Here is a 23,771-nt window from a genome sequence, read left to right on the forward strand (position 1 = left end):
GACATCGACTTTGAAGTTGTCGCAAACAAATGTGAGCTGTGGCGGGGGAGTGGAGGATCGTTTGGAAACGACATGGGCACAGGGTGGCTGCAGAGGGCTGAGATCTATTGCAACTCTGCAGGGATTCAAGCTCTTTCTGATCAGATTCAGATCAGAGAGAGTTTGATCAGTTTGCCACATTGGGTGGCAATCTAAACAAGTATGGTCACGTTTAAGCCATGTACACACGCAGTATTGTTACAAACGAGTCGTCTGTCAGACCTTCCCGCGGGGCGGTCGTTCTGCCGACAGTAGTACGCGAGTACAGGCTGTCGGCAGACTGATAAGACTGTTTTTGACTGATCTGCCCGGCGACAGCCTGTACTCACATCCTACTGTCGGTAGAATGACCGCCCCGTGGGAGGATCTGACGGGCTACTCGTTTGTAACAATACAGCGTGTGTACGCGCCTTAAAGAGACACTGAAGCGAAAAAAAAATTATGATATTATGATTTGTATGTGTAGTACAGCTAAGAAATAAAACATTAAGATCAGATACATCAGTCTAATTGTTTCCAGTACAGGAAGAGTTAAGAAACTCCAGTTGTTATCTCTATGCAAAAAAGCAATTAAGCTCTCTTACTTTCAAAGTGGTGGAGAGGGCTGTTATCTGACTTTAATTATCTCAAGTGTTATTGAACTATTTACTTTTTCTCTGCCAGAGGAGAGGTCATTAGTTCAGACTGCTCTGAAAGAATCATTTTGAATGCTGAGTGTTGTGTAATCTGCACATATTATAGAATGATGCAATGTTAGAAAAAACACTATATACCTGAAAATAAAAATATGAGAATATTTTCTTTGCTGCTAAACTTCTAGTAATTATTCATAGTACACAACCAATTCATTATATCATATTTTTTTTTCGCTTCAGTGTCTCTGTAAGGCTACTTTACTGTAAAGGTACATACATAGATACGTAGATACATCTATCGGCTTGGCGGCCCGTCGCCAAAAGCATGCCTGATCGACAATGCAACAAATTTCGGACTGAGCATGTAGATCGGGTGCACAGCAGTAACGGCGAGCAATATCGGGAAGAGTGATGAACGCAATAGAAACCCCAGCCTAAGGTCCAGTGTGCCCCCCCAGTGCAGTATACATTACCTGTCTGTGGCTGACGCTGGCTCTGGGCATGTGTATGGACGGAGCCAGCGGCGGCTAAGGACAGGTCACTGCAATGGGGGGGGGGCGCACTGGACATTAGGGGTGGCAGTGGCGGATACGACGTCACAAGGCCAATTCCAAACTGATTTCAGCATGAAATTGATCAGGAATAAGCATGCGGTGTATGGGCAGCCGACAGATCTCTCTCTATCATAAGATTCTATTAGAGATTCGTCTCTTGGTTGCATCTGCCCATCATCACCTGCTGCATGGCTACCTTTGTAGGTGATTCGTTGTTCCGTTGTTGTTGATCTGCAAATCGCCAGTTTGGTGAAATTTTGATTATTGGTAAGGAAAATAGGTACAGAAGCAGGCACAAGCGAATAAAAGAATGTACCCCCTCTGTAAAGATGACTTCATAAAATTGGTGATCATGTTAATTGGTGAATATTAAAAAAAAAGAAAGAAAAAAATGGCCATCTGCATTCAAATTCATATGCTGAGAACTAGATTTACTTTTATTGTTTTGCTTTGCCTGGGATTTCCATTGTGTTGCTAGGCAGCCTGGCAGTCCCCAGTTGTTCCCCCAGGGAGCAGCACTGAGCTTTCCTAGAGAGCAGATCAGATGTCTGGGGAAAGACGCCAAGACAACCAGTGTGTGAGGATAGCAGCGCCTGATACACAGAGAGGGGTGATGTCAGCCTCCTCTGTGCATTCATCTCATCTCTCGCTTTCTCTCCTGGCAGTTTGATGGTACTGAGGGACTCTGGTTTCAGAAGATCTCTTCGCGGTTTTGCAGTCGCCAGCCTTTTGCCCTGGAGCAGCTGAAACAGAGGCAGAGGAGAGAGCCCAGGTTCACCCAGTTCATCCAGGTAACCACACACCTCTCGTTCTGTGTTGTGGGCTGGTATATTGGAGAATGGCTGCAGGTCAGACAGCGCGCACTGCATGTGAACTATAACCAATTCTGATTGGTTGGCAAAATACCATCCTGAGAGCTTAGTCTTGTTATTAGATGAGAGGGAGAAAATATGTACCAAGGGAAGAACAGGGTATTGTGGAATTACGGTAGTTCTTTGAGCTAGAGCTATGAACTATACTGTTAAAGGACACTTGTAGTGAGAGGGATATGGAGGCAGCCATATTTATTTCCTGTTAAACAATACCAGTTGCCCGTCAGCCCTGCTGATCTACTTGGTTGCAGTAGTGTCTAGAAACAAGCATGCAGCTAATCTTGTCAGTTCATTCCATGCTTTACAGGAGGCTGAAAGCAACCCACAATGCCGACGGTTACAGCTGAAGGATATTATTCCGTTTGAGATGCAAAGACTGACCAAGTATCCCTTACTACTGCAGAACATTGCCAACCTCAGCGGTGAGTGCCAGCCCTCTGTGTGATGTCTGCTTCTTTATTGTGATTGTGCTTATCTATTCATGTGCTTACAGGAAAAGACGAAAGAAGGTTCCATACTCACCTGGGTCTTCCTTCAGTCCCTAGCTATTTCCTTGGGCCTCTCCTGTCCACCGCAGGACGGCCCGGTACTCTGGTCGAGTCACACTTCATTGCGCATGCACAGCCCGGCCGCGCGATGTCACGGCCTAGAGTGTTCTTCTACCAAGCAGAACACTCCTGGCTGCGGGAGCGCTACTCGGCCAGAGTACCGGGCCATCCAGGGGGACACGGGAGCAGCCCGGGGAGAGGGGAAGTGGTCGCTATCGGCCGCCCCAGCCTACTTTATTCAGCCGTGTGTTTGGGAATTTAGACTCATTTGGATAACAGGAATCAGACTACAGTAGTATAATGGATGTTTGCTTCTCATTACTTATCAATAAAAAAATTGTGTTTAAATGTAATAAATTACAGACCTTTTCATACGGCGTAATTAATCTAATCACTTTAATTGAGTTCTTGTATCAAATATGTTTGATCTGCACACATGACTAATAACGATATAGGGTGGTACAGGAGGCGACTCCATTGCCATGCCCACAAATAACTCCCCCCGCCTAATCTTCTGGCAGTCTGAGAGCTCCTATTAATACCAGGGAGGGGCAAATAAAATACTTCTGAGGGGCAAAAAGTTGGGAAAGATCTCCCCATTGGCCACACACCCTCTTTACATATGATTCAAAGCTAATATATTTTTCCCTTGATTTGTTTTTTTACGTGTATGGTACATAAGGCATTCCAGTCTTAAAGGACCACTATCGTGAAAATTGTAAAATATTAAATACATGTAAACACATACAAATAAAAAGTACATTTCTTCCAGAGTAAAATGAGACCTCAATTACTTTTCTCCTATGTTCCTTTCACTTACAGTGGGTATAAGAATTCTGACAGAACCGATAGGTTTTGGACTAGAGCAGGCATGGGCAAACTCGTCCCTCCAGCTGTTACGGAACTAGAAGTCCCACAATGCATTTGCCTTTATGAGTCATGACTGTGGCTGTCACTCCTGCAATGCATTGTGGGACTTGTAGTTCCATAACAGCTGGAGGGCCGAGTTTGCCCATGCCTGGACTAGCCCATCTCCTAATGGAGGATTCTCAGGGTTTTTGTTTATTTTCAAAAGCACTTAGTGAATGGCAGTTGCTCTGTCAAACTGCCAAAAAAAGTGTGCATCGAGCAGGGAGGCTGGCCAGCATCATTGTATAAATCCTTTTCAGGAAATGTCTTGCCTTGCTGAGAATCGCCTGTGAATAGATGGACTAGTCCAAAACCTGTCAGATTTCTACTTCCTACTGCAAGTGACAGCAACCTAGGAGAAAAGTAATTTATGTCTCATTTTACTCTGGAAAAAAATGTACTTCTTATTTGAATGTGTTTGCATGCATGTAAGATTTCCGTGATAGTGGTCCTGTCTACAGGCGCCTGATGATGAGAATGCGGCTCACTTCCCTCCCCTAGTGCCCCCCTCCCCGAAGCACACGGCGCTGAGTGCCATACGCCATACGCCGAAGCTGAGCGCCGTCATAGCAGCAATGCTATAGTGCGCAGCCTGCATAGCGGTAATGCTTGACCCTAAATTACATCTCACTCCGAGTTGCGACAACTAGGAGGGGGGATATTATTTAACGCCGCCTTGGAGTTTAGCGGCAGCAGGGGGAGCCGTCATTTGGCGCTCCCTGCGCTGAACTGAACGGAGTCAATACAATATGTACTCTCCCTCCTTCCCTACGCAGATTCCTTATGAGAGTGTAAATGAGAGGTTACGCACCCAACTCTCTGCATTCCACTGACCAGATTTCCCCGCAGTCAGGAGCACCTCTAGCTACTTAATACTGAGGTTCCTCTGGCTACCTAATACTTGGGGGCACCTCTAGCTACTTAATACTGAGGTTCCTCTGGCTACCTAATACTTGGGGGCACCTCTAGCTACTTAATAATGAGGTTCCTCTAGCTACCTAATACTTGGGGGCACCTCTAGCTACTTAATAATGAGGTTCCTCTAGCTACCTAATACTTGGGGGCACCTCTAGCTACTTAATATTGAGGGTACCTCTGGCTACCTCATACTAAGGGGCACATGTAGCTACTGGGCAGGGGAAGTAAGGGAGAAGTGACAGCTGGGCCAGCCAGCACACTTGTGGTGCAATTTGGAGGTGGTTTGTAGGTTCATGGAGGACAAAGTGTAAGGTGCCAGGACATCTGGGCCTACAGGCTCCTGTGAGGTAATTCCAGGCCTAGTCCATGTAAATCGTCTTCAGAAGTACATAGAAATACGTGAAACTTTTAATTTTGCCAATGTGCAGCCAATCAGCAGTCTATAACCGAAATCAGTCCCAACAGTTACCTCATCACTTCAAAGCCGCTAATTGCTACTGACAGACAATTACAAGAGCAGGCTGCTGGAAACCTACCTGTTGTTTTAGTTTTGTCCCCGCAGCACTGAAAGTGCCAGTCTTCATTTCCATCAGAAGGCGCGAGCGGTTGCAGCCGAGGAGAGAGGAACGCTTCCGCCCCTCCGCTAACACATCCATTTCTATAGGTCAGGAAGGTCCAGGCTGAGACGCCAGCCTAGAGTCTTCAAACACCGCATCAAAGATATCCTTGTTCAAGTATTAGTAAGAGCACCTGTCATTAAAGCCACACTTCAGATCTGCTGTCTCTGCACCCCTCTATCTTTTCTTATTATACTTCCATTTTACCTCTTATTTTTACATTTAAAAGTTTAGCATTGGCTTTAATTACCCTACTTCCACAGACTGCCAAACCACGGAAATTTCCGTCAGATAACTGATGTAATTATTTTATTGCACACATTAGCAGAGAGCAAGCAAAAGATTTCATCAGAGGGGGGATTAAAGAGGTCACACATGCTATTTTCACACCTGCCCCTAGATAAATAAGGGGAGGGGGGCATGGAGGCTTCTATAACTATTAGAAATCACCCTTTAAAGGTAATTCCACTTTTATTGAGAAAACCTCCATGTCAAAGTGAAATTTTTTTTGCAGTATATAAAACTGATTTCTTTTTATGTGCATATAAAACATAGGCATTCCCACAGTGCTTCTGCTAGGACAATGGTGGGTAAGACTGGCAAAGACTGCCAGTCTTGTCTGTCGGGATTAGTGCCAAGGTTGAAAATCAGTAGGAAAGCCTTCTGCCCTACACAGCTATTTACTCTTGCGACTTGGTGAGGATTTCTGGAACTCTCATGGCAACAGTGCTCCAAACATATCGGAGAGTGCTGTTGCTAAGGTTGCAAAGTAGCGTAAGTATGATAGTGTAAAGTATAATGGTTTCTGAAGTGACCCACCGCAAACATGCCGAAAGGAAAGCACAATTCAAATGCAGTTCAATAATCTATTGAAGATTTAAACCCCACAGATGTGTAGGTTTATCCTTAAAGGGGGTTAGAAATGCCAATTGTACATTTTTGTTCTTTTTGCCAAGTACAAGAGTAGATTAGTTAGTGTCACATAGGTTCCCTCATAATTTTTTTTAATAGATACATTTAAATTTATACATTATCTGTGTCCTTGAACAGTGCCTGTATACTGAATGGTGCCATGATACAGTAAGTGCTCTTCATCTCATGTCTCACTCTGCCCGCCTCCTCCCTGTCAGCAACACATTGCCGTGGTAACGGCTGACACATTTTTTGGAAATGGACCCAAACCGTGCGGTTTTCACTGGCCAGATACTGCTGAAGTCACAGTGAACGACAGTGGTATCGGGTTAGCTGAAAGCCGTGCCCTTCTTGTCAATTTCTGAATCATGTGCCAGCTGTTGCAACGGCAACGCGTCTCTACGAGGGAGGAGGCGGGGCGAAGTGATCCATCCGACAATTTACATTTAATGTTCTCACATGACATTCTGCAGCTCAACACAATAGCACACCGGCTGGTTGTGAGTCTGTGACAAACAAACTGCTCACCCTCAGCCACTCAGCTTTAACCACCGTTAAATCAGATGAATGTGACATTTATAAGAGGGTAGATGTGGAAATCATTCCCCCTCATCTCTGTGTCTTTCAGAGGAAGAAGAAGAGAAGCAGAGAGTACAGAAGGCAGCCGAGTGTTGTCGGCAGATCTTGAACCACGTCAATACCGAAGTGCGAGAGATGGAGAATAAGATGGTAGGACATAGCTCTGTGTGACCGATGTGCTCCTTCCACATAGCTCTGTGTGACCGATGTGCTCCTCCCATATAGCTCTGTGTGACTGATGTGCTCCTCCCACATAGCTCTGTGTGACTGATGTGCTCCTCCCACATAGCTCTGTGTGACTGATGTGCTCCTCCCACATAGCTCTGTGTGACCTATGTGCTCCTTCCACATAGCTCTGTGTGACTGTTGTGCTCCTCCCACATAGCTCTGCGTGACTGTTGTGCTCCTCCCACATAGCTCTGTGTGACCTATGTGCTCCTTTCACATAGCTCTGTGTGACCGATGTGCTCCTCCCACATAGCTCTGTGTGACTGTTGTGCTCCTCCCACATAGCTCTGTGTGACTGATGTGCTCCTTCCACATAGCTCTGTGTGACCTATGTGCTCCTTCCACATAGCTCTGTGTGACTTGTGCTCCTCCCACATAGCTCTGTGTGACTGATGTGCTCCTCCCACATAGCTTTGTGTGACCGATGTGCTCCTCCCACATAGCTCTGTGTGACCGATGTGCTCCTCCCATATAGCTCTGTATGACCGATGTGCTCCTCCCATATAGCTCTGTGTGACTGATGTGCTACTCCCATATAGCTCTGTGTTACCTATGTGCTCCTTCCACATAGCTCTGTGTGACCGATGTGCTCCTCCCATATAGCTCTGTGTGACCGATGTGCTCCTCCCATATAGCTCTGTGTGCCGTATGTGCTCCTCCCATATAGCTCTGTGTGACCGATGTGCTCCTCCCTTACAGCTCTGTGTGACTGATGTGCTCCTCCCATATTGCTCTGTGTGGCTGATGTGCTCCTCCCATATAGCTCTGTGTTACCTATGTGCTCCTCCCACATAGCTCTGTGTGACCGATGTGCTCCTCCCATATAGCTCTGTGTGCCGTATGTGCTCCTCCCATATAGCTCTGTGTGACCGATGTGCTCCTCCCTTACAGCTCTGTGTGACTGATGTGCTCCTCCCACATAGCTCTGTGTGACCTATGTGCTCCTTTCACATAGCTCTGTGTGACCGATGTGCTCCTCCCACATAGCTCTGTGTGACTGTTGTGCTCCTCCCACATAGCTCTGTGTGACTGATGTGCTCCTCCCACATAGCTTTGTGTGACCGATGTGCTCCTCCCACATAGCTCTGTGTGACCGATGTGCTCCTCCCATATAGCTCTGTATGACCGATGTGCTCCTCCCATATAGCTCTGTGTGACTGATGTGCTACTCCCATATAGCTCTGTGTTACCTATGTGCTCCTTCCACATAGCTCTGTGTGACCGATGTGCTCCTCCCATATAGCTCTGTGTGACCGATGTGCTCCTCCCATATAGCTCTGTGTGCCGTATGTGCTCCTCCCATATAGCTCTGTGTGACCGATGTGCTCCTCCCTTACAGCTCTTTGTGACTGATGTGCTCCTCCCATATAGCTCTGTGTGGCTGATGTGCTCCTCCCATATAGCTCTGTGTTACCTATGTGCTCCTCCCACATAGCTCTGTGTGACCGATGTGCTCCTCCCATATAGCTCTGTGTGCCGTATGTGCTCCTCCCATATAGCTCTGTGTGACCGATGTGCTCCTCCCTTACAGCTCTGTGTGACTGATGTGCTCCTCCCATATAGCTCTGTGTGGCTGATGTACTCCTCCCACATAGCTCTGTGTGACCGATGTGCTCCTCCCACATAGCTCTGTGTGACTGATGTGCTCCTCCCACATAGCTCTGTGTGACTGATGTGCTCCTCCCACATAGCTCTGTGTGACCGATGTGCTCCTCCCACATAGCTCTGTGTGACCGATGTGCTCCTCCCACATAGCTCTGTGTGACCGATGTGCTCCTCCCACATAGCTCTGTGTGACTGATGTGCTCCTCCCTTACAGCTCTGTGTGACCTATGTGCTCCTTCCACATAGCTCTGTGTGACTGTTGTGCTCCTCCCACATAGCTCTGCGTGACTGTTGTGCTCCTCCCACATAGCTCTGTGTGACCGATGTGCTCCTCCCACATAGCTCTGTGTGACTGTTGTGCTCCTCCCACATAGCTCTGTGTGACTGATGTGCTCCTTCCACATAGCTCTGTGTGACCTATGTGCTCCTTCCACATAGCTCTGTGTGACTTGTGCTCCTCCCACATAGCTCTGTGTGACTGATGTGCTCCTCCCACATAGCTTTGTGTGACCGATGTGCTCCTCCCACATAGCTCTGTGTGACCGATGTGCTCCTCCCATATAGCTCTGTATGACCGATGTGCTCCTCCCATATAGCTCTGTGTGACTGATGTGCTACTCCCATATAGCTCTGTGTTACCTATGTGCTCCTTCCACATAGCTCTGTGTGACCGATGTGCTCCTCCCATATAGCTCTGTGTGACCGATGTGCTCCTCCCATATAGCTCTGTGTGCCGTATGTGCTCCTCCCATATAGCTCTGTGTGACCGATGTGCTCCTCCCTTACAGCTCTGTGTGACTGATGTGCTCCTCCCATATTGCTCTGTGTGGCTGATGTGCTCCTCTCATATAGCTCTGTGTTACCTATGTGCTCCTCCCACATAGCTCTGTGTGACCGATGTGCTCCTCCCATATAGCTCTGTGTGCCGTATGTGCTCCTCCCATATAGCTCTGTGTGACCGATGTGCTCCTCCCTTACAGCTCTGTGTGACTGATGTGCTCCTCCCACATAGCTCTGTGTGACCTATGTGCTCCTTTCACATAGCTCTGTGTGACCGATGTGCTCCTCCCACATAGCTCTGTGTGACTGTTGTGCTCCTCCCACATAGCTCTGTGTGACTGATGTGCTCCTCCCACATAGCTTTGTGTGACCGATGTGCTCCTCCCACATAGCTCTGTGTGACCGATGTGCTCCTCCCATATAGCTCTGTATGACCGATGTGCTCCTCCCATATAGCTCTGTGTGACTGATGTGCTACTCCCATATAGCTCTGTATGACCGATGTGCTCCTCCCATATAGCTCTGTGTGACCGATGTGCTCCTCCCATATAGCTCTGTGTGACCGATGTGCTCCTCCCACATAGCTCTGTGTGACCGATGTGCTCCTCCCACATAGCTCTGTGTGACCGATGTGCTCCTCCCACATAGCTCTGTGTGACCGATGTGCTCCTCCCACATAGCTCTGTGTGACCGATGTGCTCCTCCCACATTGCTCTGTGTGACCAATGTGCTCCTCCCACATAGCTCTGTGTGACTGTTGTGCTCCTCCCACATAGCTCTGTGTGACCTATGTGCTCCTCCCATATAGCTCTGTGTGACTGATGTGCTCCTCCCAAATAGCTCTGTGTGACTGATGTGCTCCTCCCATATAGCTCTGTGTGACTGATGTGCTCCTCCCACATAGCTCTGTGTGACCGATGTGCTCCTCCCACATAGCTCTGTGTGACCGATGTGCTCCTCCCACATAGCTCTGTGTGACTGATGTGCTCCTCCCACATAGCTCTGTATGACCGATGTGCTCCGCCTACTTCATCACAGACTCCCGGCCTTGGCCTCTGTATCTCAAGAGTCCTTTCACATGACAGATTTCTTTCTTTCTTTTTTTCACAACAGTGTCATCATTTTTGTGAGTTTTGTCTGAATATAGTGTGAATTTATAAATACATTAAGAAGCCAGTTTGTCTGAAGTCTCTCTTACTTTCTCCATCACAGAAACTTACTGACTACCAAAGACGTCTCGACATCTCAAACTTGAAGCAGAGCAACGACCCTCTGCTGATTGAGTTCAAGGTAATTTCCTTCAAAAAGTGGGGCTCTGGTCACATAAAAAGCAGTTTTGTGTGTAACAATTTCACGGATGTATATTTTACTATGAGATCGCTATCAAGATAATTGTACAATATTATTTACTAAATCAGATTTTATTACAAGATTTTTTTTTTTCTGAATGTTACCCCAGCTCTAGCTGAGATACAAGGTACTAGGGGTGATCCTCTGCAGATATTGGTCATTCACATCAATTAACGCAATTCACATCTCTTAGCGCAGATGGCTGTGCGATCGGAACACAATGCGTACAATCGCACGCCATCTGCACTGTTATGCGCTGCTGATCCCGTTCACTACAGTGAATGGGTCAGTGCTGCGATTCATGAAAAATACATGCAGCGGTGCGAATGCGCATCGCACTGCTGTGCAGCACATATGGGAATGGTAGCAGGGCTGTCTTTGCCCTTCTACCACTCTTGCGTGTCGCACGCTATATGCACTGCTGAAATGCACACGGTAGCGTGTATAGTCTGAACGAGGCCTAAATCGCTTTTCTGGTGTAGGATTTAAAGAGTGCTTTAGCATTTGCTTCTCTTGTGTTTGGCAATAGATCTCTTGCAGATTTGACCAACGTGAGAGAGTTGTCCAGATAAGTCGATACACATATTATCAGCCTTGGTCATCATCTCTGCTCATTGTGCTAAATAAACATATTCTGGAGTACATATGGAATTATTATATGTTTCCAGAGGCAGGGCTGTGGAGTTGGTACAAAAATCTTCCGACTCCTACTCTGACTCCTCTGTTTATGAAACCAGCGACTCCAACTCCACGTGGTTTCATAAACTGAAGAGTCGGAAGATTTTTGTACCGACTCCACAGACTAAGGATTCAGAGCCATTTAGGGTACCCGGAGTCGGAGATGGAGTCGGTGGTTTCATAAACTGAGGAGTCAGAGAAGAGTTAGAGTCGGAAGACTTTTGTACCGACTCCACAGCCCTGCCTCTACTTACCAGGGCTTTGGATTTTGTACACAAATCATCCGACTCAGACTCCTCAATTTATGAAATCACTGACTCCGACTCCACAGCCCTGTCCAGAGGCACTGACTATGGAAAGAAATGAGTTATGTGACCTTCCATAGATGTTTTGTAGGGTGAACATTTTCTTACGTAGTTGGTGCAGGCTTCATCCCTCCCTACTTAGCTTTGATGTCAGAAATGATCTGTCGCAGCAATCCATAAAATCCTTTGTGGCGCACGCTTGTTAGTCAGCTAATAAAAAGCAATAGAGAAGTTATTTTCATTTTGATTCTATTTAACCATCACTTCTGAAACTGTATCTTGATTTGTCTTTTCAGAACATTGATATCTCTAGGAAAAACCTGATCTATGAGGGAGCTCTGACCTGGAGGATCAGCAGGGACAAGTCTGTTGGTGAGGGCTTCTGTCGTCTGATATCCCTTCTACTCCACTGCTTCTTCCCTTTATCCCCAGAGGTCCTCTGTCTGTGGTGGAGGAGGAGAGCTCTGGTTGTTCAGTCGCTATGCAGTCATGTCCGACTCCTTGCGACCCCATGGACCATGCCACACCAGGCCCCCCCGTCTTCTACTGCCTCTCGAAACTTAGCCGAGCTCATGTTTGGTGCTTCCATGACACTATCTTAGCCATCTCATTCTCTGATTTTTCCTCCTCCTTTTGCCCTCGATCTATTCCAGCAGCAGGGTCTTGTCCTATAAGTCCTGTCTTCTCATTGTGTGCCCAAAGTATTTCATCTTCAGCATTGCTACTTCCGATGAAAAGTCAGGGTTAATTTCTTTAAGGATTGACTGATTGGATCTTCTTGTAGTCCAAGGGACCCTCAAATGTCTTCTTCAGCACCACATTTCAAAGGCGTTGATTATTCAGCGCTCAGCCTTCCTTTCTTAAGGTTCGGTTCGTGTCCGGGGGCCGCAAAGAGACCGTACGGGTCTCTGCGGTGGCCACAAGTTGCGGATCCGGAATGTATCAGTTCCGGCTACAATAAAGTAGCCGGAACTAGATACATTGCAGTGCCAGAAAGGCACCACAAGCATGGGGGATACCGGCGTGTAGTCCAGGCCCCCCAAGTGGCATAGGACTGGTGCTGGAAGCATCCGGTCCTATTGCCAGTGTGATGAGAAACCTCCGTTTCTCATTGCACAGCATGGCCGCATGTTCGGGTCAGGATCCGGCCCAGGTGCATGGGCCGGATGACCGGACCAGAAAAATAGCGCATGTTGGAAAACTGTCCGGATCCCATCCGGCTCAGTTCTGTACGGAACGGACGCATGTGAACGTCCGCATAGACTTTGCATTGCTATGCGGAACGTACGTACCGTTTGTACAGTATACGGTCCGGATCCGATCAGGCGAATCCGGACAGCGAACGTTAATGTGAACCAGGCCTTACTCTTCCTTCCTTCCTTAACTCTTCATCCATATGTTACTACTGGAAAATCCAAGGCTTTGACTGTACAAACCTTTTTTGGCAAGGAGCCGTTTCTGCTTTTTATTACATTGTCCAAGTTTGTCACTGTTTTCCTTCCAAGGCGTGTACATCTTTTAATTCCATGGCTGCATTCTCCGTCTGCAGTGATCTTTGAGCCTAAGAACACAAAGTCTTCCATTTATTTCTCTTCTAAATGCCAGAAGGGAATGGGTCTTGATGATGGAGCACAGTAGTGGGTACACGGAGATAGGTATAACAGTATAACAAGTTAGAACTCTTTACTGAAGGGAAACATGCAGAGATAAAACATACACCACCATCAGGAAATGCAGCTTACTTAGAACAGAGAAGAACTGTAATAGATTGCGGAAAAGCCGCCGCACAGACTGACAGCAAGGCTGCTGATTCTGCGTCCAGCTCGGCGGTTTGCACGCAGCAGCGTGCGTCTGATGTGGCTGGGTCTGTTAGTGCACACAGGTTGAGGAATACGCGCGCGCTGAGAGGCAGAACCTTTATGACAAACGAGGAGGGAGCAGCTGACCACGTTGGTCAGCTGATCTCAGAGCAAGTGACTATTCGGGGATCGGGGATGGGTGGTGCAGGTGAGCGCCGCTCTATTTATAGTTACTGCTGGTCAGTCTCAGGTTGTCTGCCGTTGCGAACACTTACGTGGAAGCACTCAGACCATAGTCAGATCCCACAGTGTGTTAGAACCAGGAGGACCTGGGAATTCACACTGAGTCAGATTACTTCTGTATTATTATTGTGTTATACTTCAGACTAGTTCCAGGGTGTTGAGACCACGGACCTCACACCCAAGACTAGGGATACTGTGTTATCATTGTGTTATACTTCAGACTAGTTCCTGGGTGTTGAGACCACGGACCTCACACCCAAGACTAGGCATTGTTTGATATCTGTTATGACCTATTGCATTTCCTGACTATCCCTCCACTTTCTGATTCGGTACCTACGCATATCTGATTACCTGTTGCCAACCCTGCTTGCCCCTGGTTACCGAATCAGTCTTCTGTCTTTGTACTTTATCTGCTCGTGTGTTGCCGACCTGGCTTGCCCGACCTTGAGAGCTATCCCTCTCCATTGAGAGATTAGTCTCCAGACCTGGTTGTGACGCCCACCTTCCAGGTGTCACTCAGCCACAGGGCCTTCCTGCTATTCAGCCTGAGGCTCCACCCCTTTGGATGTCTCAGGCTGCTGAAAGGTCTTTGTACTTTCCAGAGTGAGGTATCTCCCATACTGCCAAGAACCACCTGCTCCTCAGGTGGTCCCACTCAAAGTCATTACTGTTGCACCAAACACTCACACTATATAGGTGTCCAGAGGTTAGTTATACTTGTATTATTGGTGATTCTGCAGATCATCAATAATTAGGTATATATCTGCATTCTTGGTGATACTGCAGATCACCAATAATCAGATTCTCTCTGTGTGCTGACACCGATCGTTACAAGAACACAGATTGAAAACAGGAAATCACAATACCATAGAGATCTTCACATCATTTTACAGACAATGACATCTTGGGGCTGCTTTACTACACTCCAGACAATCTGGCTAATACTACCAACACTTATCTTAATTTTTTTTTAAATGTGTAGCCTTTGGCCAACGTTTGCACTCTCTTCAAGAGGTTTCTTCATTCTTTTTCATTTTCTCCAATAAGAAATAAGACTGCCATAAGGCCTGGTCTGGAAGGGTATAAGTTATTGAAAGGGCAGAAGTGGGGTAGTAAAAATAACTTCCGACCTAGAAACTGGAGTTTGTATAAACCAGGTGTCTGCTTGGGTACCTCTTGACAGCAATAGTTAGAATATCAGTAATGCACTATTACCAATATTCCACTATCGGCTTTTGTCATCCATAACAGTAATTCTCCCCACTTACACCTCACAATATCTCCCCCCCCCCCCCACATGCACATACAACCGCCTCCACCTTCAAAATATGCCTGACAACAACCCCCCCACACACACACGCACACACACCAACGCCCCCTGCGCCGGGGTGGAGATGCACACTATGGTTATTGCTTATCTTTATACCTCAGCTGTGTGTTGCCTTGGCAGATACCTCTGTAACTGATTTTTCTCTTGTGAGTACTCCCTGCCCTGCTAATCCTCTGTATTCACATCACACAGACGTTCACGTTCTCCTCTTCGATGACATCATGATGTTGCTTCAGAAACAGGATGAGCGGTTGGTTCTGAAGCACCAAAGTCGGACTCTTACCCCGACACCGGATGGGAAGCTGATGTTGAGTCCTATCATAAAGCTGAACACTTCAATGGCTCGAGAGGTAGCCACTGGTAAGTGTATTGAGAAACATTAGTGGGTTGTTCTGTGTAGTAATGGGTTTGCATACTTGCTTAAAGGGACACTGTAGGGGGTCAGGGGAAAATGAGTTGAAGTTACCCAGGGCTTCTAATGGTCCCCCACAGACATCCTGTGCCCGCGCAGCCACTCCCCAATGCTCTGGCCCTGCCTTTGGTTTACTTCTGGAATTTCAGACTTTAAAGTCTGTAAACCACTGCGCCTGCGTTGCCGTGTCCTCACTCCCGCTGATGGCACCAGGAGTGTACTGCGCAGGCCCAGTATGGTCTGTGTCTGCGCAGTACGCTCCTGGTGACATCAGGGGAAGCGAGGACACGGCAATGCAGGCGCAGTGGTTTTCAGACTTTAAAGGAATACTGTAGGGGGGTTGGGGGAAAATGAGTTGAAGTTACCCGGGGCTTTTAATGGTCCCCCGCAGACATCCTGTGCCCGCGCAGCCACTCACCGATGCTCCGGCCCCACCTCTGATTCACTTCTGGAATTTCAGACTTTAAAGTCTGAAAACCATTGCATCTGCGCTGCCGTGTCCTCACTCCCGCTGATGTCACCAGGAACGTACTGCTCAGGCCCAGTATGGTCTGTGCCTGCGCTGTGCGCTCCTGGTGACATCAGGGGAAGCAAGGACACGGCAATGCAGGCGCAGTGGTTTTCAGACTTTAAAGTCTGAAATTCCAGAAGTGAAATGGAGGCGGGGCCATAGCATCGCTGAGTGGCTGCGCGGGCACAGGATGTCTGCGGGGGACCATTAGAAGCCCCGGGTAACTTCAACTCATTTTCCCCCGACCCCCCTACAGTATCCCTTTAAAGTCTGAAATTCCAGAAGTGAACCAGAGGAGGGGCCGGAGCATCGGTGAGTGGCTGCGCGGGCACAGGATGCCGGCAGGGAACCATTAGAAGCCCCGGGTAATGTCAACTCATTTTCCCCCGACCCCCCCCCTACAGTATCCCTTTAAAGGGGAACTGAAGAGAGAAGTATATGGAAGCTGCCATGTTTTTTTCCTTTTAAGCAATACCAGTTGACTGGCAGCCCTGCTGATCCTCTGCCTTTAATACTATGAGCCATAGCCCCTGAACAAGCATGCAGCAGATCAGGTGTTTCAGACTTTAACCATTTACCGCCATCCTAACGTATTAAAACGTCATGCTTACCGCTATTAACCGCAACATGACGTTTTAATACGTCGCGCATTCCCGCCGCTGCTACCGCCGTGTGTCCGCCGCTACCGCCGCCATTACCGTCGGGATCCCGTGCTGGGCGATTGGGGAAGAGGACTGAACAGTCCTCTACCCAATCGCAGTGCCTGGAGTGAATGGACGTGACCGCGAACAGCGGCTACGTCCATTCACATAAACAGGAAATGTAACAGTTTAATAAAGTGTGTACAAAAAAAAAAAAAAAAAAGTGAACACGTCCTATGAGTGTTCACCAGCGCCATCTTGTGGCCAAAAAGTATATTACACCTACAAAATACATACATTTTCAAGTATATACACATCATTAATAAAATTACACTTCCAACCCTCCCCCCCAAAAAAAACACTTGTAAAAAAAAAAAATCAGCTTAAAAAAAATAAATAAATAGTTGCCTTAGGGACTCAGCTTTTTTTTATTCTATATTTTATGGGGGAAAATTAATTTTAATTTATTACATAGGGGCTTGTAATTATGGCCAGAACAAACAGAAAAATAACCACTTATATTTCAAAATAATATACTGTCGCCATACATTGTGGTAGGGACATAATCTAAACGGTTTAATTATCGGGACCACTGGGCAAATAAAACGTGTTTGTTTTATCCACAGGAGAATGTTTAATTTTAAAACTATAAAGGCTGAACACTGAGAAATAATGATTTTTTTTCTTTTTTTTTCTGTTTTTCTCATTAAAATGCATTTAGAATAAAAAAATTCTTAGCAAAATGTACTATCCACAGAAAGCCTAATTGGTGGCGAAAAAAACGAGGTATAGATCATTTTCTTGTGATAAGTAGTAATAAAGTTATTAGGGAATAAAAGGGAGGAGCGCTGACAACTGAAAATTGCTCTGGTCCGTTAGGATAAAAACCCTTGGGGGTGAACTGGTTAAAGTCAGATCTGACAAAACTGGCTGCATGCTTGTTTCTGGTGTTATTCAGATACTACTGCAGAGAAATAGACCAGCAGGGCTGCCAGGCACCTGGTATTGATTAAAAGGAAATAAATATGGCAGCCTCCGTATACCTCTCACTTCAGTTCCCCTTTAACTTAGTAGGGGAAACCTCTGGATCAGTCCTTCTCCACCAGGGTTCCTTGAGTACTTGGTTTCCGGGCATTTCCCCCATCGTGGGTACAAGTGACATTCTGTCATTGTGTCCCCCCCCCCCCCCCCCCCCCCCCCCCTCAGCAGTGCATCGGCGGCCATGTTTCCAAAGACTGCCAAAGCTTTTCGGAAACCCCTGCCTGCGTAGCCGCAGCCCGCCCCCAATCAGGTTGTGGCTTGCTGGGGCAGGGCCATGCAGGTGGGCATGGCTAGAGCATCGACGGGCAATTTAAAAAAAGTATAGCCTGGCCCATTTTCTGAGGACACTTTGCTTTGTAAAATATTGGCCTTTCTTTCTGTCAAATTTTTGTAGTCAGTTTCTCTATGTAAAAACTCAATTCTGTCTTAAGTGATTCATTTACTTTCTTTATGTATTTATTTAGCATTCAAATCTTCCGCAGCACTTTTCAGATTATATGGTCTTGTCCCTCAGAGGAGCTCGCAGTTTAATAGAGCTATAATAGGTGATACAAGAAGCACTACATTGGAGGGTCAGGAGACAGTATAATGAGTGGCAGTGTAATAGGGGGTAGTGAAATAAACAGCCACTCATACTTTTAAAGGGAACCAGAGACGAAGCACCCTTGTGTATTTTACCATATATATCAGTACGAACATTAGAGAAAACACTTACCATGCTCTCTGTTTTATCCTCACTGCTAAAGGTGTCTGTTATCAGCTGTGATAAGAATCCCGGACTGAGCATTGTCTGGCTTTGCAGGGAATAATTATAGCTGAGTCATTATAGCAGAGCCACAAGGGGGCAGGCTTGGGCTTGAAAAGACACCAGAGAAGACAGACTCAGCTATAATCTTTCCGTAGCAAAGCTAGACTGAGTGCTCAGTCGGGGATTCTTATCAGAGGTGATAAAAGTCAGATTAAACAGAGAACAATGAAACAAAGAGCAGATTAGGTGTTTACTGTCATGTTCCCACTGATTTATAAGGTAAAATACAAGAGGGTGCTTCATCTCTGGTTCTCTTTAAAGACCATGCCTGAAAAATAAATGCAGGGGTTCCTCGAGATAAAAAAAAAAAATCAGAGGTTCCTTGAGATCCAAAGGTTATTTGCAGGTTTCCTCCGGGGTAGAAAGATTGAGAAAGGCTGTACTAGAGTATAAGCCAACCCCCCAACTTTTACCGTAAAAAAAACCTGGAAAAATGTTTGACCTGAGTATAAGCTTTGGGTGGCAAAGGCCACAATACCACTCACAGCCATGGCCAGCCACAAATATACAGTGATGTGAAAAACTATTTGCCCCCTTCCTGATTTCTTATTCTTTTGCATGTTTGTCACACTTAAATGTTTCTGCTCATCAAAAACCATTAACTATTAGTCAAAGATAACATAATTGAACACAAAATACAGTTTTAAATGATGGTTTAATTGTCTTCACTGTGGTACACCAGGAGTTCTGCTTTAACACTGTACGGTTAATGTCTCATTGCAGATAACAAAGCCTTTTTTGTCATCTTCAAATGGGAGGACAGAGCCCAGATCTATGAACTGGTGGCCACCACCACCGCGGAGAAGAACATGTAAGTTCATAAAGGAAGATGGTGGTTTGTCTGTTCTGTTTGAGGAGTTGCAGTTCTTCTTACATGCTGCAAGTGGTGCTGTGTTCAATCTTTCACCGAGGCAGCTGATTTCGGCGCAGCATGCCTGATTTCGGCGCCCAGAATTTCGGGCGGGCAACGCACAAATTAGTTTAAAAAAAGGGTCATTTGGCCCACAGTAATAGCTGGTGCCCCAATTACATGTCCCTCGAGTTGCTACAACCGGGGGTGGGAATAGTAATCAGCGCAGGCCCGGAGTTTGTGCAGGAGCAGAGGGAGCTTTTTTTGGCTTCACCCTGCACCAAAATGGCCCGCGTTAACGGCAGTATTTACATCACAGGAGCCTATAGGCACAGATGTCCTGGCACCCTAGACTTCACCCTCCATGAACCTACAAATCCCCACCGAACCGCACCGCAAATGTGCTTGCTGGCCCAGTTGTCATTTTTGCCTTACTTCCCTTGCCCAAGATAGTTACAGGTGCCCCTCCGTATTAGGTAGCCATGGTAGTATGAGGTACCCTCAGCATTAAGTAGCTAGAGGTGCCCCCGACTGAAGGGAGATCTCATCAGTGGAATTGCAAGAGTTGGGCGAGTAAACTCTCATTTACGCTCTGCTTGGGACTTTGCGTAGGGAAGGAGGGAGGGTGGCACTAGGGGAGTGGAGTGAGTTGCCTTTCCATCGTCGGGCGCCTGTAGGCATTTGCCTACACTGCCTTATGGTAAAGAGACACTCCCTGTTTTTTTAATGCGTATTGTGTGGAACTTGTCATAATTTCTAATGCACATAGATTTACGCCTTTCACATAAGCTATTTGTGCATTAGTAGTTTTTCTACCTGACTTACTGGGTTTGCAGAACGGTCTACCTGTGTGGCATGGCTGACTGAACATTACTATGTTCCATCCAAACTCCGCCCCTGTCCCATCATCAACCCATGTGTGGTCGTCAGGGAGGAGCTTGGGAGGGGCACCTGCCAGACTGTGAGCACTGAGCAGACCCTGCCCACCCCTATCTTTGCCAATACTAGGGGAGGGACCCAATGCCCTATATAGGGTTCAAACATCTCATGTTTGTCTATTGATTTTATGCATACAGTACTGCACTGTGTGTGTCACCTTAAACGGAACCTAAACTGCGAGGGATATGGATGTTTCCTTTTAAACAATACCAGTTGCATGTCAGTCCAGCTGATCTCTCTTCCTGCAGTAGTGACTGAATCACACACCTGCAACAAGCATGCAGCTAATCCAGTCTGACTTCAGTCAGAGCTCCTGATCTGCATGCTTGTTCAGGGGCTGTGACTAAAAGTATTAGAGACACAGGATCAGCAGTAGAGTCAGACAACTGGTATTATTTTAAAAGGAAATATCCTTCTCCGTTTAGGCTCACTTTAAGGTGCTGACATCGCAGCTGTGATAAACCTGCTTTTCTCTTCACAGCTGGTTCTCTCTGATCAAGCAAAGCACAGGGCACCTTGAATGCGCTCCATCCAGGCAAAGAACTCACTATAAGGATCCTTCCATGATGCCTACAAGCCCCTCAGAGTAAGTCTCCATAGAGATCACTAAAGTTCCTCCTGTTTTCTTCTGCATTCACTAGTTGATATGCATTATATAGGAAATGGTTGACTCCTGCTATAAAATATATATAGATGTGGGGATTTGTGCAGACCTTGATATAAATGGATGAAGTGTTTACATTACGAGTGCGAGCCGCGATCGGCGGCTCGCACACTGTTCACGGAGACACCCTCCGTGAACTGGCATGGAAAGGCCGCTCAAACGAGCTGCCATTTCCATGCAAAACCACAAACGACCAGCCGCCGCCTATCAGCGTTAGCTGGTCATTAAATGGTTAAAGAAGAGCTGTCAGCCATACTATCTCAGAAAAAAAAAAAAATATATAGAAGTACATAAATTCTTGCTCTACTTACATAACATGTATTGCGCTGTCCACATTTTGATTTTAGTGATTTTTCTATAGTAAAAAGAGAAAATCCTTCTTAGGATTCTCCATTTAAACTGTGTTCATCTTGAAGCCAATCCTGATGTAATTTCCTCCCTTACTCTCCTCTGCCTGATTGTGTATGCATTGCCCGCCCTCCTCCCAGTCTTCAGGCACTCCCACTCAGCTCTGCAATAGAAAGTGCATATTGTCAGCATGAGAAATATTGGCCAATCAGAGAGGAACAGAAGTGTGGGAGGGGAAAACGGGGGGAAAGAGAGCAAAGTAAAGAAGCAAAAAAAGACAACCCAGCATGCCCTGCAACTTCCTTTGTGTGGCAATGTACCAAATAAGAGTCAGGTAAACCGGGGAATGATCATTTATCAACATGAAAAGTAATAGTGATTTTAACTTTTGCATTGACTGGTTAGCATTCCTATTACTTGCTTACCAGATAAAAATAAAGAATAGATTTTTGATTTTATGCCCGACTGTTACACTTTAACCTCCTGCCGACCGCGTCACGCCGACGGGCGTGGCCGCGGCGGCAGCCCCAGGACCGCCTAACGCCAATCGGCGTAAAGTCCTGGGGCCAGCTAATGCATGAGATCGCACGCTGCGCGCGCATTTCATACTCGGGGGCGGAGCTCCGCCCCCTCTTCAGTCTCCGATCGGCTATTGCCGCTCGGGAGACTGATAGACTGCTGATTGCAGCGCTGCACAGAGTAAATAGACGGCGATCACGCCGTCTATTTACTCTGTGCAGCGCTGCAATCAGCAGCAGCGCTGCACTGGGGACAGCCGTGTGACACGGCTGTCCCCCTGGGGGACAAGAGAGCGATCGGCTCTCATAGGCAGAAGTCTATGACAGCCGATCGCCATAATTGGCTGGCTGTGGGGAGGGAGGGAGCGAGGGAAGAATCAAATTTAAAGAAACACTACTTTTTTTAAAAAACACACCAACAATAATATTTATTACAAAATAAATAAACATTGGGGGAGCGATCAGACCCCACCAACAGAGAGCTGTGTTGGTGGAGAGAAAAGGGGGGGGGGGGGGGGGGGGGGGGGGGAATCACTTGTGTGCTGTATTGTGCTGCCCTGCAGCTTGGCCTTAAAGCTGCAGTGGTCAATTTGACTAAAAATGGCCTGGTCACTAGGGGGGGTTAGCACTGCAGTCCTCAAGTGGTTAAGGATTACAGTTTCTAAAATAATTTTTTTCTAAAATGCCATCAGAATTTATTTGGTCATGCTAACAAGTAGGGATGCAAATAATTGCTAGTTTATGCCAATCATATGGAAATATAAGTAGCTTGAAAATGGACCAATTAGATACCGCGGCAGCTTTGATAGATTTGTCCATTTTCATACATTTCCGTAAAACCAGCATACAAATTTGCGTCGGTGCTTAATGAGTTTAGATTTTTCTTTCTAAAGGGGACCTAGTTGTGGCTTTGCTCATTCCAGCTCTGACTTTTATTGCTTTGTTTTTCAGTTTTAATGGGAATGATGGGACTTTGAAGGAGGCGGTGCCTAAAGATGGTAAGAGAAAGGAAGTGTATAATAATCTGCTGCCAGCATCTTTTATTATTATTTGCTGTAAAATGACTGTACAGTTGAGAGGGTTTGAGAGGCATTTCACTGCCTATCAACCGTCCATGGAAAAGAGGCCTTAAAGGAATACTGTAGGCGAGGCGGGGGGAAAATGAGCTGAACTTACCCGGGGCTTCTAATGGTCCCCCGCAGACATCCTGTGCCCACGCAGCCACTCCCCAATGCTCTGGGCCCGCCTCCGGTTCACTTCTAGAATTTCTGACTTTAAAGTCAGAAAACCACTGCGCCTGCACGCCCGTGATCTCGCTCCCGCTGATGTCACCAGGAGTGTACTGCGCAGACACAGACCATACTGGGCCTGCGCTGTGCGCTCTTGATGACATCAGCGGGATCGAGGACACAGCAACGCAGGCGCAGTGGTTTTCTGACTTTAAAGTCAAAAATTCCAGAAGTGAACTGGAGGCGGGGCCGGAGCATCGGTGATTGGCTGCGCGGGCACAGGATGTCTGCGGGCGACCATTAGAAGCTCCAGGTAAGTTCAGCTCATTTTCCCCCGACCCCCCTACAGTATCCCTTTAATTACTTCGGGAGGGTCTCACAGGGATGCTAGCCAATTTATGACTAAGACCACTTGTTTGCCCAAAAAAATCACATACAACAAACTCCGGGTGATGAAGAGACATTGTAAAACCAGAGTTCAGATGTAACTTAGGCAGAGTACAGTACAGAGTACCAGCACATGAAATACAAAATATCAAGGATTGTGGCATTTAAAACCCATCATACCAGCACAAGAATTTAAAATAAGGGGGAAGGCTACACTGCCATTTCCAAGTGATTCACAGTGTCTCGAACTGCTGTACGTTACTTCATTGCCAAGTGCAAGGAGACAAATTCTGTAAGAAACAAACCAGGACGAAAGCACAAGATTTCTAGAACTCTGGAGAGGAAAATAGTCAGAGATATTAGCAAGGAGCCCCGAACATCTGCCCAGATGATTGTTGCTGACCTGGCCTCTTCTGGAGCTGATGTTTCAAGGAACAACGTTGTGAGGGCTCTTCATCATGGTGGGCTTCAGGGTCATTGTCCCAGAAGAACACCTTTACTCAAAGAGCAGCGCATCACAGC

General features: G+C 46.8%; 1 protein-coding gene across 7 annotated transcripts in view; it reads left to right on the plus strand.

Moving 5' to 3' along the window:
• Nucleotides 1-23,771, plus strand: part of ARHGEF1 (Rho guanine nucleotide exchange factor 1) — a 173,291-nt gene that overhangs the window by 135,195 nt on the left and 14,325 nt on the right. For all 7 annotated transcript variants that reach the window (XM_068241440.1, XM_068241442.1, XM_068241441.1 and 4 more), the window contains 9 exons: nucleotides 1,894-2,019; nucleotides 2,408-2,522; nucleotides 6,633-6,733; nucleotides 10,409-10,486; nucleotides 11,826-11,901; nucleotides 15,094-15,261; nucleotides 19,038-19,125; nucleotides 20,585-20,689; nucleotides 22,585-22,631. In XM_068241440.1, the coding sequence (XP_068097541.1) occupies nucleotides 1,894-2,019; nucleotides 2,408-2,522; nucleotides 6,633-6,733; nucleotides 10,409-10,486; nucleotides 11,826-11,901; nucleotides 15,094-15,261; nucleotides 19,038-19,125; nucleotides 20,585-20,689; nucleotides 22,585-22,631 (904 nt within the window). The remainder of the gene's footprint in view (nucleotides 1-1,893; nucleotides 2,020-2,407; nucleotides 2,523-6,632; nucleotides 6,734-10,408; nucleotides 10,487-11,825; nucleotides 11,902-15,093; nucleotides 15,262-19,037; nucleotides 19,126-20,584; nucleotides 20,690-22,584; nucleotides 22,632-23,771) is intronic.

The sequence above is a fragment of the Hyperolius riggenbachi genome, chromosome 6 (assembly GCF_040937935.1).
Source record: "Hyperolius riggenbachi isolate aHypRig1 chromosome 6, aHypRig1.pri, whole genome shotgun sequence".
NCBI classification, from domain to species: domain Eukaryota; kingdom Metazoa; phylum Chordata; class Amphibia; order Anura; family Hyperoliidae; genus Hyperolius; species Hyperolius riggenbachi.